The sequence below is a fragment of the Etheostoma spectabile genome, chromosome 10, assembly GCF_008692095.1.
Source record: "Etheostoma spectabile isolate EspeVRDwgs_2016 chromosome 10, UIUC_Espe_1.0, whole genome shotgun sequence".
Classification (NCBI taxonomy): domain Eukaryota; kingdom Metazoa; phylum Chordata; class Actinopteri; order Perciformes; family Percidae; genus Etheostoma; species Etheostoma spectabile.
Window position 1 is genome coordinate 4,754,910 of NC_045742.1, and position 16,939 is coordinate 4,771,848.

The following is a 16,939-nucleotide window of genomic DNA, read 5'->3' on the forward strand; positions in this document are numbered from 1 at the left end:
TCAAACCCTTTCACATAAAGGACCCTTAAACTGACACAAATTAGACCACGGACCCCCATCTGATAAAACTTTGGCTCAGGGTCCCCTACCTGATGGAATTTTTGCTTTTAGATGTTTTATTACAGAAAGTGAATAAAACCCTTGAGCAAAATAGTCATACAATCTGTCATTGTTTTACTTATGAATGGAATTATAATGAAAATGAAGATTCCCCTTTTAGTTGGGGACCCCATGGAACCCTTTTCATGGACCCCTGGGGGTCCCTGGACCCCACTTTGAGAACCACTGGGCTAATGAACGGAATATTTAAATTCAAAAGGGAAGACTAGAGTAAACAAGAACTCCCAGGTTGTGTCATTAAACATGGTAAGGTATGGTAATCCCAGTGTTGTAATTGGATGCAGGCTTATATCCACACATGACCATTTAAAACCATCCTGGTAATCCCTTTTCTTTCCTCAGACACCTGCATGTTTGGTTAGCAGGACAGAGGGATTACACACTTACAAAACAATACAAGGACTTTAACAGGTAGGACTTTTCGTTTATTAGAATATTTTAACAAATCTGTGCACATGTCAGTTGCACATTCTTATTATCATAACTTTATCGATTACTTTCTATGGCGAGTACCTTGTACAAGGAAGGGATAGATAATCACAGCAACGTCATAACTAAAATGTGTTCTTTTTTTGATAACACCCCTCAATCTGCAGTAATCTGCAGTACTAACAGGTTAAATTAATGGCCAGGAATAATTTGGCCATAACATTGATATTACAATGTTGTAAGAAGATCACACCCACTTTCATCAGAACCAATAATTTTTTTCATTTTATGTAATACTGTAATAGAATGAGCACAGCTTTCTTAATAGCCAACGATAAAACCATACAGGTCAAGTGTCGAATACATAGGAATTAAACACTAAAAACAGAATCTCATAGGCCTATGATGCTCATGTATAATAAAAATAAATGCTCACTGAGAATGAAATACACACCGCTTTATTGGATTTAGGGCTGAGCAATCTAATCAAATTTTGATCGCGACTAGTAATAACAAAATAAATCGAGTAAACTCTTATTTTGTCTTGTGTTCTGAAGGGTAATTCAAAAGAATCAACAGGAAAAGTATTAAGGGAAATTTCACAGTTCAAGGTGTTTTTACTGTAGATTTGTTGAAAGGTTTCACTGTTTTTTTAAGTTCAGTGAATACAAAATATTTCCAAAAGTCAATGAGTAACTGTGCTAAACAATTAGGATTTAATATTGACCAAAATCATTATTTCATAAGAAATCAAAGGTTACCAATGGTTCATATAGACAGCCTAAGTTGAATTAGACTATATATATATATATATATATATATATATAATATATATTACATAATTTTAATACTATACATACTACATACATATTAATATGTCTGTCTGTTAGGGGAAAGGGCTTGCTTGTAGTGACAAACCCACAGAGAATTATGCCCCCGACTCTGTAGCGCCACTGAGCTTTTAAGTATCTTTTAAGCTTGTTTTTTTGGTTTTACAGCAAATGTGAAGTTTTGTGGAGTCGCAGCTCTCTCATCAACACTGTTTCCAGCAGCAGCTGTCTCAGCAAACAGCCAATAAACCCAATGTAAGACAAAGTCAGCGACCATCTGGTGAAGAAAGTGGAATCTTTAGTGGGTTAAGAGTCAAATATATTTTGTAGGAGTTGTTTTAGACCCAACTGGAGCTAAAAGAAGAGTGAAAACTGGACATGGCATTATAATTTTCTTAAAGCTTTAAGTGGAGGGCTTTTTGCTGTGGAATCAGTTTGGGTTAAATGCCTTGCCTAGTTGCAGTTCCTGAGTAATTGTTGACTGAAAGAGAGGTGTTTTGCATTTACTTCGCCAACCAGACGTTTACCTCTTTGTACTGGAATTGCGAAACATCCAGCCTTAAGCATTACTACCATCTGTTCGATTTGGTCCCCTGTTAGCAACAGCAGCTATGGTGGATGCAGCAGCAGCAGAGCAGTTCCTGGATGCCAACCCGCAGTTCGCTAAGCAGTACTACGACATCCACTTCCGGCCTAAGGTCATCTCAGACCTGCTGGACAACAACCGGAAGACAAAGATGGACATCGACAAGTTCCACGACCTGACCATGGTGGAGGAGAGCGAGGTCCTTTTCGATCTGATGCGGGACATCCAGGACAACCTGCAAATGGAGAAGTCTGTCTTTAACCTCATGAGACACCTCAGCTTCATTATGAGGGCCGAACGCATGAGCCTCTTCATGTACCGGCAGAGGAATGGAGTGGCCGAGCTGGCAACCAGGTGACTGGGCATTCTTTTAAAGTTTTCAAAGGAGTTTTTTAAACAACACCATCCCACACCAGAAATGTGATCACCGAAACGGAGTATGTACTGTACTTATCAAAACTATCATACAATTATAGTTCTTTGCCATTCAAGTTGTATGTGATGGCATGAACTAAGCGCATTTTCACACCGTCTCATGAAAAGTAAGATGTAACCTGGGAAACTAATCATTTTGGAGAAATATTAGTTAGACAAATAAATAAAAAACTCAAGTTGTAAGAGTGTAATTGAAATGCCCTGATCCATTAACCTTGCAGAACTCCACACTGTAAGTTTGTCATTTTGACAAACTGCTTGCTGTTTCTTTGTGCATTTCCTCCACCTAATCATTACCTAGTGAGGAAACATTTGTCACTTTGCCAGAATGGAGCACATTGCTTACATTTTAGGAAAACTCTTCAGGGAGCCATATTGAATGAGCGCAGGGGCTGTTTTTCACCAGCTCACTGGTTCACAGTTCGAGACACTCACATTTGGCAGCTTAAATATTTCTGTTTTTTTTGTACCCTTTGTGTTAATGCAGTTACACATTTCCATGCCCCTGATATGTGCCTGCTACAACCAGACTCCTCATGTTGGCAGCTCCACTGGTGATTTAGAATGTAGCTGCCTTGCTCAAGGGCATCTTGCATTTCATCTCTCTATTGTCTAAGTTTTGGACAAAACCTGCTATTATAACATAAGATATTATAATTTAATTTGTTTATCTTTGCCTCCAGGTTATTTAATGTCAGTAAAGACTCCATGTTTGATGACTGCCTGGTACAGCCTGACAGTGAGATTGTCTACCCGTTGGATATGGGCATCGTGGGCCACGTGGCGTCCACCAAGAAGATGGTCAACATTGCTGATGTGTCTGAGGTAAAGCACACATGACAAACACATTGTTTGTGTGTGCGTTTTGTGTGTTTAATGTTTACTGGTTACGTTGAACTGACGAGGGCACCAGAACCACATTACTAATTTAATTATTTACATACAAAAATCTTCCCTCGCTTTTATTGACATACGCCCAAACGTATTTTCCCTAAATTGTTTCCCTCTCACTTTTACTTCTTGTTGCATACTGTACAAAAAGTAAACATTAACATCCCCAATCACATCTGAACAAACAAAACCAGGAAAAAAAAACGTGCCAAAAATCCCAGTATTCAAATGGGTGTATACATTTTTAATCTAGAAGGCCCCACCAATATGAAACCATTTTACCTGTTGTTAGTGCCTTGTTCTACCTGTTGACTTCCACAAAATCTAAATCTTAACCTGATTAGTTGTGTAGATGATTCATGGCCAGAAAGTAAAAGCAATTAGAAAATGTGAATGTACAATCTATCTCTAATCAGTCTTTGTAATCTAAATATAAAGTTGAGTTTTTTATTTAGTTTTGCCACCAGATGGCGACTTGAAACCACAGTGTCCCTTCCACTTCTTCCCTTCAACCTAAACCAGCCCAAACTCATTATAGCCAATACCTTTGACAATTGGAAATGGCTGTCAAGCTTGCTCCCACACACACTTCAAGTTTGCCATGCTACTGCAGGTCCACTACCCCCCCCCCCCCCACCACCACACACACAACACACACACACACACCCTCCTCTCTGCAAAGAACTGCACAAACTATTACTGTGACATTTACACTTAATAAATTCAGTTCAATCACTTTTGTTTCATGGGAGATTAGAAAGCTGAGCTGCTGATGTACGAACAAAAGAGACCCGAGTTGACTGTCCCCAGTTTGGTCTTTAACGGTTCTGCTGCCACGCCGGCCCTTGCCTTCTCTATGAGCTGTTCAAAACCTCTGTACGTCACGCTGCAGCCTCACAAAAACACATGAAAGCAGGACGGGAACGATATCAAAGCCTCCGAGCTTCAGTCTCCCCAGCTGCAGTGACGGAGGAGCTAATGTTTCTGTATAATTGGTTGTCTTTATGATGCTAATGCATCGACGATGGCCTTTCAGAGTAATGCAGACACTGGGAATCACTGTCTCTCTATGCTCTATTTCCATCCCAGTCCAATCCAGTGCAGGCCGACCAACCAGTCAGGATTCTTGTGTGTAGGTGAAAGGTGGGGATTATGTGTCACTGGGATTATGTGGTGAGCAACAGCTGGCCTCATTTCTCCCCATTCTTGTATCCCTGCCTCCTTTAAAGTAAATTGAATAACCACATCATTTACAAACTCATAACTCTTACTGCTATTTGAAGTGTGGTTAATCAAGCGGTGTATGTGTGAGGAAGGCGGAGAGTGTCTGTGAGGGAGGCTGAAGATGAAGCCGGTTAATCTGTCCTGAATTAGAGCGATCCCAGATTACTCCCAGAGGTCACATGGGCTTTGAGCCATTTTTACAGACTCATCACAATAACACACCTTTAATCTATTCCATTTTTCTCTGGTGGAGTAGAGTAAGGTTGCAAAGTATTGGACATTTTCCAGTAAATTTAGGAGAGGGAAGTTAGAGTTAGGAAATTTGAAAATTTGACCAATTTCAATAGAAAAATTGTACCTTTTTTAATTAAATAGTGAAGTTATTTGGGGAAATTACACTCTGGCACTGCATGTACAGATCATTTGCCAGCATCCATTAATACATTGTAATTGCCAACACTACTGCACTGTCTGAACTGAAGGACGACATGTATTGATGTAACTTTTGATTATATTTCAAGAGTGAATATATTTTATATTCTTGATATTTCAGTGAACTAGTAAATGATAGCCTAAAGCAAAGCACTGTTTATAACTTGTTAATACCTTCTGCTAGTTTTTGCTAGCTAGCTGTTATCACTTATATTTCCATTTCGTTCCTATTATTTACATACATTTTGCCACCCTAGAGAACCCTTGAATCCACCAAATGTATTTGATATGTACAGTATTTACATGGAATACATGTATGTATTTATTTGCAATTATTCATTTACAAATTTTAATTCATACATGTCATGGAAGACAGAAAAAGTTTCTCATTGCTCATTTACCATATTTATTTAGCAAATGGATGTTTAGGCAAACAAATGGACTTGGCTATTCTCAATATTCTATTCTGTTCTCTTGGCTATTATAAAGACGAGACAATGCTACCTTTTTGGTTTAATATCACCTGTCAAACATGCAGTTTGAGCCGTACAACTATTGGCTTTTGTGACTCAATAATGATCTGCCATTTGAAATGTGTCACCTGCTCTGACTGATGGCACAGAGCTTAAAGTGACTAACATATTATGTGAAACCAAATATGTATTTAAACGTACTCTAAAGCACATGCACGCACACATGCACTCATGCTCATTGCTCATTTACTATATTTATTTAACAAATGGATGTTTAGATATAAAATAGCCTACAGTGACAAATATTACAGGTCTAGCCAGTTTATTTTCTGTCCTACCTACATAGTCATTTCACTTCCCCCCAGTAAAGAGTTGAGATACATGAATAAGGTAAATAAATTAATAATTTGTGTTTAAAAAAAAAATCAAAATACAACTTGTTGCTGGATAATGCTTCCAAATTGTTTAGCTGCTGGGCAAAGGTCAAGGCAAAGCTTCAGCTGAGGATAACAAGACAAGCGGGATGAAGACTTCTCTGGGCTTTAGGGGGTCAAAGGTCACCCAATAACAAGCTGTCAAACTGCCCAGATCTGTGGAACAGGGTTATGTGTAAGCCTCGTAAGGCAGCAGTTCAATCAGCTACTGTATGCTGCTGATTGAGGATCAGCCTTTTTTCTCTCGTAGTGAGTTTCCCCTTCATTTCCTGGACTACTGCCACACATCAGGGAGACACCTATGCAGAGAGAAAAAAACAAATACGTTTATTAAAAAGAATGATTCCTTAATTTAGTTTGTGCTGCAGGATGAGGAATAATTAAATCTAATTTTTGATGCTCAAACAGGTGCACACATTTAAAATGACACTGGTCTGCACTTCAGTGAAACCTGCTACACTTTATAACTCTCCTACATTTTGACACACACACACACACACACACACACACACACACACACACAACACACACACACACACACACACACACACACACACACACAAGAGCATTGATATGTTGAAAGCTCTTTTGTGGTTTGAGTTGCTGTTCTAATTCCTTGCTTTGCATGTGATGGCAGCATTATTTATTTCTGTGTCTGACGGATGAAACTTAAACGATGCAAATGTCTGATTTTCTCCTATGGGTGAGTGTGGCGTTGGTCAGGAGGTAGATAAAGTCTCAGCTGATATATGCAAATTGCAGATTTATCGGTATTGCCGTATACAATATGCCACCAGATAAGATACAATATAGCAATTCCAAGGGTATTTTGTTGTTGATTGAGACTGTTTCCATATTCTGTAGTTTGTCCACCAGAGAGTAGTGCAGTTGTTAAAGTTAAAAAAAACAAAAAAAACAAAACAAAAACTCACAGCTCGCCTTACCCAAATCAGGACTCCAAATGTGGTCCCCCGAGGGTTGCTCTCTGTAGGTTTTGTTCCTTCTTGGCAGTTAATGAGCCACTCTTCCTCTGTCTCACTCCTGGAGGAACACAATTGATGACCCCTGCTGTACAGGACGAGCAGTAGGTGGAGTGCAGCAGAGAGAGCCTTGGGTTTGTGGATAATGGAAAGTCTTTGCTCGCAGCGTTTATGGATGGAAGTGGTGTGTTCATCAAAGCTGAGTCTGGAAGGTTTGAAGGATGCAGGGGCAAAGAGAAGGCAATTAAATACAATCCCATGCTCTCTCTGTCTCACTCTCTATCTCTCTTCTCTTTATAGAGCACTCATTACAGTGACTTTGTGGACGAGCTGACTGCGTATAAGACAAAGAGCATCCTCGCCATCCCCATCATGAACGGTAAAGACATGGTGGCCGTCATGATGGCCCTCAACAAGTTAGATGGGCCGTGCTTCACTGCAAAGGATGAAGAGGTAACATCTAATACTATCTGTTTGGAAATTCACCCCCAGCACTCTTTATTTTTGTGATTCAGTCACTTGGATATAATTAATTTTTAAGCTTTATAGGGCTCTCTTCACAACCACTTAAAAAGGGCCTCAAGAAAAGAAACCAGTGCAGGAACAACAGGTTCCTCCTCGGCTTCGATGTATTTTCCTTTTTTATTTACTTTTGTCACGCTTTATGTCACTTCTCCAAATTGTCTCTGTTATTGGCTGGCTGACCCGACAGTGATCCAACGCAATGAAACTCAGTCTACCCACCTTGCTACAAAAATAGTTTATGAGGTCTGTCATAAAAGCCACATAAATCTGTATGGCATAGATACAGCTTCGGTGTCGGTTATGTCCCCACTCCCTTGCTTTTCTAACTAATCTGCAGTATTTTCCTGCTTTATCTGTGCATGCATCCCAGAACCTGCAGTCAATTTGACTAATAACACGGGTTACTGTAGAACTTTATATGAACCCTGTTATTGTTATGACATGCTGATGACAAACAGTAAACTAGACATACACTCAGAGAGTCCATTGGTTGCAATACCCTAACATTTGTTGAATTACTCCAATTTATAATCTGCATTTGTAACCACATGTAAGTGAAAAATACAGTGATTGTTTACACCCGGGAGTAAATCTAAATCCTATCTGGGAATATTAGGGATGCATTAAGAACATTTTCAAGTCAGACTCCTTACCACTGAATTATCATGTATTGAAGACCTTGTTGCCTCTACCCAAAATTTAATTCCAAACAACATAAAGTCCATGTTTTATATTTAACTGAAACAACAACTGATGTGGATTGCATTTGCATAAAACCACCAGCCTTCCTGCAGCAGCAGCTGAACTCAGCTGTTGCATTGCTACACAAATCGAAAGCCTCCCAAATCATAACTGACAATTATAATTCTTTGTAAAAAGGAGAACATTTTTCCACCAAGCGAGGCCCTTCCGAGAACATTTGGAGAAATAAATTTGCAGTAGGTGCAAATGGCTGTGTCATCATGATCAAAGAGTCACAAGGGAAGGCTAAATTGAAAAAAGCACTGCCAATTCCTGTGCAGTGACAAAATCAGTCAGATGTTTAGGTTGTGAATAATTTCTTAATTAAAGAGTGGACTGACATTGCATTAAATAACTTTGCTATTCTCATCCACTGCTAAGCAACACTGTAGCTCCCTGAAGGTATGTTACATCAGCTGAAAGCTCTCTGTGGCATATGGTCCAAATACCACACAGAAAGGATACATCGCTTTGTCAAGGAAGACGAGACAATGCTACCTTTTTGGTTTAATATCACCTGTCAAACAGGCAGTTTGAGCCATATAACTACTAGCTATGTTGTGACTCAACAACGATCTGTCATTTGAAATGTGTCACCTGCTCTGACTGATGGCACAGAGGTAAAAGTGACGAACTCATAATAATTATATGAAACTGAATATTGTCAGTGGGCCTTTGAATTAAATAAATGTTATTTAAAAAAGCACACGCAAACATATGAACACATGCGCGCGCACACACACACACACACACACACACACACATACAAACGCACAATTGCGCGCACAAACACAGGCAGACGCGCGTGCTTCTTAAAGGGAAATGAGGATAGGATATTTAAACCGTTAATGTTTTAAAGAGGTAATCACTTCCATTTCTCAGTTTTATTTAAATGTGTGCTGTTTTCTTCCAGACCTTAAACAAGTATCTCAACTTTGCCAACCTGATCCTGAGAGTTTTCCACCTGAGCTACCTGCACAACTGCGAGACCAGGAGGGGACAGGTGAGACTGCAGAGCATGTAGCACTTATATAATTCTTCCCCTTGGCATCTGAATTACCCTGGTTCCTTTTTTTAGGATTTAATTTGAGTATTCTCTCAGGCTGTGTTTACATTGTATAGCTGAAAGTTTCTCAGATCTCAGACTCAGATCTGATGCTTTTTACACTGTGTAAACCGCTAAAAGAGCAAAGATTCACATTTATTTTTTTCTCTGGATGACATAAATATGTGTTCCAAAGGAAGACAAAAATAAAGATGCATATATCATACAACCGACTGGGGTTGTTGGCACCAGAAGATACCACAATTTGGTCTGACTGTAAAAGGACAAACTGTAAAAAAAATGTGTTGGAGACAAGTTCAAGAAAAGACAGTAGGAGGTTTTCTGTGTTAAACCTCAGGATCTGGAGTGTCAACCCTGTTGTATGTTCCTATACAACTCAACTGCAATTTTCAATTACGTCTCCAGGGAAACTTATTATCTCCTAGGTTACATTCGTTTCAACCTCCTTGTACCAGCGACAGGCGCATGTTGTGAAACAGTCCCTGTTTTAAATATTTGATAAATGTTGTGAATTGAAACAGAACTAGTTAGTTTTAGAAAAGGTTCATGGTTTGGGTTAAAATAAGTGTGCTTGTAAGATTACGTAACATACATAAATTAAGTACAAATGAAAGATAAGTAAGTTACGTAGGTTAAAACACAAACAGTGGTCCTGGGTGAAAGTCCTGTGTTTGTTTTACCCATCCCATCCACCCCGACCTCCTCAATATGTAGACTTTGATTAGAAACATATTAGTGATACGTCAATAACAGACGTATGTCCCTCAAAACGTAATTTGGAATGCAGTTTAGTTGAATGGGAACATAGATTTTCCGAGACAGGGCTGGTAGTGTGACTGGTGGTGTGCATGAGCTTTCAAGCTGCTTATTTTCATGTTGTATTCCACTCCTTATATCCAGGTGCTGCTGTGGTCGGCCAGCAAGGTGTTTGAAGAGCTGACGGACATAGAGAGGCAATTCCACAAGGCCCTGTACACAGTCAGAGCTTTCCTCAACTGTGACCGTTACTCTGTGGGTCTGCTGGACATGACCAAGACCAAGGTGGGTTACCATGCATCCACACATCCAGAGTCAAGGATAAGCTGGGGGAAAAAAAGAAGAAAATAATAAAGAGGTCAGCTATCGGTGGGTAGATCCCCATCTCTCGCTACATTGTTATTATATATAGATATATAGATTGTCAAGTAGCATCAAAATGTAAGATCATTTCCAGTTTTAGGTGCAGGTCACCTAAACCCAAAGCTTAGGCTGTCAAACGACTTAAACTTTAATCTATATTCAAGGCTTGATTTTGGTCTTGAGAAGCTTGAACCTTGACTTCCTGGAGAAACCACCACTGTCTGTAATAATAAGCTTTAACGGATTTTAAACTGAAGCATCCGTTGCTTTCTGTGTTTCTCATTCCCACTGCGGTTTTTGATGAGATCTGTTTCTTCTCCTCCTCTTTTGGGAAGAGCTATTTTCAGAAACTCCTTTGGGTTTTCTCTGCCTAATCTGCGCTAGTTTTACTTTACTTTAAGCCCTTGTGCCAATGAAAGAAGTAACACTCAAAACAATCTTCTGATCAGTGTCGTAGAATCCCCACATATTTGTGATAACTAACATGATTTCATAAATACTACTTATGGGCTGTGCCTGTCACCTAATTACAAGCAGCTGCCAGTTGATTCCTAACACCTGCTATCTGAGAACAAACACATGTTGTCTGCCTACACAGATGGTTGTCTGCTAACACTGGATTTCATGAATAAAGCACTTAAAAATAAACAAAACTAGTAGCTCAGCTTTGAGCTGTTATTTTTTTCAATTTTGAAATCTGAACTTTTTGAAGACGCAACAAAAACCATAGTACACACTCTAAAGAGGCTGCTAGGGCTAGCATTTCCAGACAGAATGATGGTCTTGGATGTGCCTTTAATTTACAGTTTAAGTGCATGTAATAATGAAATAAAGAAGAAGCCGAATGAGCTATGTTGCTCTATCTAAACCTTCTGGTTTTCTTTCTCTCTCTGTGTGAAGGAGTTCTTTGACCTGTGGCCAGTTCAGATGGGAGAAGTTCCACCGTATAATGGACCCAAAACTCCTGATGGCAGGGTGAGGAAATATATGAGCCACTGCTACTACACTACTGCTAGTGTAATTTGTTATTTTAGTTTCACCATCTGTTTAAAATGTCCCCTTGAACCTCACTTATGCACCAGAAGGTAACTAACTTTAAAACCTAAGGAGAATGTCCACGCAATGTGCAGGCATGAGGTCTAATCTTATTTCTTTTGGTGTTTGGTGTTTTTGGTGACTTTATTTCTGTCACCACCATCAGTACTAATTTTCCAAGCTATCAACAACTAGTGGCAATATTTTCATGTCACCTGCTAAGCAAATTCATGCTCCGAAGACTATGGAATTTTTGGTTTTACTGGGTCAATGACTTCAATCTATCGCCACCCTCAAAACAAACTTTATTGTCATGCAATATGATGCAATACCCTATAAATGCTCTGTGTTGGGAGCCTTACATGGCTCTCTAATTTTAAATTTGTGTCTTTTCAAGGAAATTATCTTCTACAAACTGATTGACTACGTCCTGCATGGCAAAGAGGACATCAAAGTCATACCGTAAGTCACGAATAAGATCTAGTTTAAACATAACCTGTGAAGGGTTTTACTAATAGTCATGCTACAAAGCATTTCTTTAATGTGTGTGCCGCCATTGTGTTTGTTGTTGTGCACTTTGGACGCACATCTACGTAGTGAACACTACACATTCCTGCCAATTACACTATCCCGTTGATGTACAGTTGGGCTGTGACGTTCAAAGAATCGAAGCGATGCAAACACAAAGTCAGGGAAGAAGACTGCAAGCAAGTAAACAATGAAGGTTTTAACGTTAAAACCCTTGTGTTGTCTTCTCGTTGACCTGCAACGTTTTGTTTTTCTGGGTCAAAATTGAAACTTAAATTGGTCGACACTTTTTCTCACTTTTTTTCAACGTTCATTTATATTCCCCCCCTCCAAAAAATGCTATAAAATTGAACAAAACCCCCAAATTTTGTGAAAGTAGTGAACTGATCATTTATTTTATGAAAGTATCCACGTTATTGATATTTATTATATATTATTATATATTTATTATATTTATATATGTGGTTAAAACAAACGCACAGTTTTTGATATATAAACTTTATGAACACGGGTCAAATGACCAGTGACCCGAGGACAACAGGAGGGTTAAGAAAAAAGGAAATGTTTTTATGAGGAAGGAAACTCATTTACCTGTTGTTAGAACTCAAAGATCCACTTATTTCAGTTGATTGGAAAATGGTCATCAAAGAGATAACAACAGGATATTAGTGATATCAGAAAATTAAACATGGTTTATGTTTTACCTCATGAAGGATAGCCTTGGCATCTACATTTGCTTGTTTCAATTCTCCAACACTCCTGCTCTTGTAAACAGTAATACTACTGTTCAAACATGCAGAATAATCTCTCCTGTGTACATTGAACGTTGTGCATGCATTATTTCATTTGAATGATTTTACATAAAATTAATTTCACCCTGGCAGAGTGACATTTTTATCAACACCCAGTAGGAAAGTCATTTATATGATGATTGTGTTTTCAGGTTGTTTTTCAAACAGTTGAGTTTTCTTCTCGTCATGTTGTGTTCATCCCCAGGAATCCTCCCGCAGATCACTGGGTCCTGGTTAGCGGTCTACCTACCTACGTTGCAGAGACGGGACTGGTCAGTGTCTAATTTTCTGTCGAGCTCCTGTCCTCCTCCTTTGTTTAACGTTCGCTCTGAGATATTGAACAGATCTCATACAAAATTGTGAAATGATCCTAATACCTCAAATCTAGTTTGTTTCACAGGAACATTCTCGTACCATGACAGAATTATCTAGCAGCATGGCAGGTACACCTGTGCAGTAATCATTCTGTCAATGTCAATGTTTGAGAGAAATAAGTCTTTTGCGTACGTAGAAAAAGTCTTAGATCTTTGAGTTCACCTCATGAAAAATGGGGGCAGAAACAAAAGTGTTGCGTTTATAATTTTGTCATTGTATATTCATAGCTGTGTGATAGCTTTACCCAATCCCCAGTCGTAAGCATAAGGATGGCTGACAGGTAAAAGTCTATAAAAATCAATCTTTGTTTGAGAGTTTTGAAATTCTTACCAAAACTTTTAGCTTAGAACAAAATCCTAATTTCTCACTCTGACTTTTAGAGAAAAACTTTCTTTTCCTCTGTGCAAGAGTGCATGTACTGTAAAACCAGTGTCCTTTTTAAATATCTTTATTTCCAAAAGATCTCCAACGGAAGCTGTGGGTGGTCAGTCGAGCAGAACGCCATTAGGGCTTATTACACAGTTGTCAGTGTGCACACTGTTGTGGAAATGAAAAGTGTTCAGCCACACGCTGCCATGATGTATAATTGTAATTTCTGCAGCCGTTGTAATTAATCACTGAGCTTTTCCCAAACCTCTGAGAATGCCGTCACTCATCTATCTATCCTTCCTTCTGCTTTATCCCGTCTGTCCTCCTCCCGTCCTGTCCTCTCATTGTCTTTGCCGCTTGTCATTTTTCTACTGTTACTCTACATCATCTCTCCTCCTTCACTCATCTTCTCCCTTTTTTTCTCTACTGCATCATGTAAAAGGTGAAAATTAATTTCTCCACTGAGTCACCTTTTTTTATAAATTGAGGGGAAAAAGACATGTCAGATTGACACTAACGGTTTCGGAAGTGACACAAGAGTTAGATAGATTCACTGGGGGCGATACAACTCAGTCAACTCCTGAACATGACATATGGACACGTGGTCCTTCAACCCAGAAAGGTGGCGTGTTGTGAGAAAATTTGGATAAAGATGTCCTGCTCTTCTAGCCACTTTCTTATTCTTATTCCTGCCAAACCCAAACTACTATTAAACTGGGAATTCATTTTGGTTTTAAATTTGCACTATACGTGTTTTTGTCATCATGTAAACTAAAATCAACCCCCTCGCATCGCAGCAACTCTATCAAATGTCATCATCCTCAACGTAACCTCTGCTTTTTCCTCTTTTACCACAGATTTGTAACATAATGAATGCAGCTGAAGATGAATTTTTCAATTTCCAGGTAAGATGGATGTACCTTTTTTCTGTTTCTCATGGTAGCACTGGTTAAGAGAAATAAAACAGCCACTTAGTGGCATACAAGTTTAAGACAAACATAAGATCAAATCAAAATCACCAAGACAACGACTGTATAAAAAATATCAAGTCACTTGGTTCAAGTTTTTCATCAGGTCTACAGTGTGCTCTTTAGAAGATGTGTAATTGACAGTGCAGTAGCTAAAACACGTCTTTCTACAGGGAAGGTAAAAACAAATTTAATTTTAAAACCAAGTTTCAGCTTTCTGACACAGTTTTCATTTTCTCCCAGCCTCTTACGATGACTAAAAATTAAACCTTTGCTTCTTTGCTAACAATTTTAATCAATAGTATACTAATTATAAACAGTAATTTATTTGTATTTATTTGTATTTATTCACTTGGAAAACACTTTTATCCAAAGCAGAGTACGAAGATGACCATCCACAACCAGTACCGCATTATTTTGTTCCTATTATTTTTTCTTATGCATTTATTTATCCAGGAATGCCTTCATATAGTACCGCCAACATCATGTTTATATATTTATTTATGGACCTCAAGACTAGTTGTTGTCGTGGCAGACGAGAGCAATTTCGCCCCTTTATCTGTAATCGGATTTTTATGTAAAGTAATGGATGACATTAGCATATCTCAGTCAGATTACAGTAATGCCATTATATGTGAGCCTTCACTCTTGAGTGATGTGAATGAAATAGAACTGAGAGTATATGTTGGAATAATGTATTTAAAAAGTAATTTAGCTATATAATGGGCTCTCGTGAACCATAAGAGACCACCAGGGAACAATTCTCCCATACAGTCAAAACTGGATAAATGTTCCTCATTCTCTTCTCATCTTAATGTAAGCTAGTTTCCTGAGGACTATGAAGCGCCCATTGTATTAATCCTCATTATACTCTGTAGCTGAATGTCATTGTCCCTGCTCATACATGGTTCCTGGTCCTGCACTGCTGACACTTAGGGTCTGAATGTTAACTTTAAATCCTCTGCTCCAACGCAGAAATTATTTTGTAATGATGCGTTGGAATTTATCTCACGAGCGAGCTATGGAAGAGTGAGTCACGTAAAACAGTGTTACTCAAAAGGACGTACTTTGGAGTATTGCAGGGTGTATGTGAGATTTATTTCATGCATTATTCCTAAAATTATTATACTATGAGAACAAATAAATTTAGTAATTCTAAACATTTGAAATGTAGACTAGCATTTAAAGGTCCCATGACATGGTGCTCTTTGGATGCTTTTAAATAGGCCTTATGGTCCCCTAATACTGTATCTGAAGTCTCTTTCCCAAAATTCAGCCTTGGTGCAAATTACAGCCACTAGAGCCAGTCCCACAATGAACTCTCCTTAGCATGTGCCATTTCTGAGTCTGTAGCTATTGAGGAGGAGAGAGGAGGGTAAGGTGGAGGCTGGGGGTGTGGCCTTGACCAACTGCCACTTTGCTCGTTTGAAAGCCATGATGTCTCTCTCTCATGGGTGGCCCAAATTCTCTGGGTGGGCAAAGCAGAGAAAGGGGAGGTAACCTTGCCCCTTATGACCTCATAAGGAGCAAGATTCCAGATGGCCCATCTGAGCTTTCATTTTCTCAAAGGCAGAGCAGCATATCCAGGACTCGGTTTACACCTATCACCATTTGTAGCCACTGGGGGACCATAGGCAGGTTGGGGGATCTCCATTTAATGTTAAAAAACCTCATGAAGTGACATTTCCATGCCATGGGACCTTGAAGTGTTTTTCAGATACAAGGTCGTTGTTTATCCTAAACCGGCGCAGCACTATTTTTTACCTCTTTAAATTCATTTATAAAACGGCTTTTTTTCTTTTACCAAAAATGTTTTGCGCTGTTCAAGGGCATACTTGGCTAAGAAAGTATTTCAAAAGGGCTACATTTTTGAAAAAAGTAAAAAAAGAACCACTGAGTTGTTGTGCAACAAACCAGCTTCATATCTGTCTACCAGTCTGTCTGCTGTTTTGACTGTAGAAATCAGTCTGTTGGTGGGTCCCTAATCCATACATGCTACATACTAATTATCAAAGTATATAGTTTGAGTAATATGATCCATTTAAAATAATACAGTAACTAAACAGGTTTTCAGTGTGGTCACACTAGAAAACTGTCAAAATGACGCATCCAGCCGTTTTTTGAGTGTGCTGTTGATGCACAATATTCCTTTACAATGCATAAAGGAAATCAAGAAGCAGCTCACAGCTGGTAAAATGGTCATTTATCAAAAATCTCATTTTGTTAATATTTGGTGAAAGCACCAATATTGAACACTACAATATCATTGCTGTATCAATTTCGAGGTATTTGGTCAAAAATATTGTGATATTTGATTTTCTCCATATTGCCCAGCCCTAATTTTATCTCTGATGCGTTCTTTTTCTGTATGAGACATAAACACATACTGTAGAGTCTGTACACCAGATAATGCTCCCATGAACATAAATTTGTTCGTAGGAGAATTAAAGTGTGCAGATTTCATCGTACTTTTATTTCATAAATCCACATTTAATTATTTCCGTGGACTTTTTCTAATGCCACATTTATTTATTTCCCTCTGTTTATTTCCTATTCTTTTAATCAAATCAGGGGGCGTGGCTATCTCA

General features: G+C 38.7%; 1 protein-coding gene across 3 annotated transcripts in view; it reads left to right on the top strand.

Annotated features, from left to right (window-relative positions):
• The first annotated feature begins 429 nt into the window (after positions 1–429).
• pde6a (phosphodiesterase 6A, cGMP-specific, rod, alpha) overlaps positions 430–16,939 on the top strand; it is a 33,708-nt gene continuing 17,198 nt past the window's right edge. The window contains exons 1-10 of one of the 3 annotated variants that reach the window (XM_032527595.1): positions 430–531; positions 1,980–2,319; positions 3,084–3,225; positions 7,135–7,287; positions 9,014–9,103; positions 10,067–10,207; positions 11,186–11,260; positions 11,718–11,782; positions 12,845–12,911; positions 14,241–14,288. In XM_032527595.1, coding sequence (XP_032383486.1) covers positions 1,991–2,319; positions 3,084–3,225; positions 7,135–7,287; positions 9,014–9,103; positions 10,067–10,207; positions 11,186–11,260; positions 11,718–11,782; positions 12,845–12,911; positions 14,241–14,288 — 1,110 coding nt within the window. In that variant the 5' untranslated portion in view covers positions 430–531; positions 1,980–1,990. The remainder of the gene's footprint in view (positions 532–1,979; positions 2,320–3,083; positions 3,226–7,134; positions 7,288–9,013; positions 9,104–10,066; positions 10,208–11,185; positions 11,261–11,717; positions 11,783–12,844; positions 12,912–14,240; positions 14,289–16,939) is intronic. The other 2 variants (XR_004333768.1, XR_004333769.1) reach the window with 2 other exon arrangements.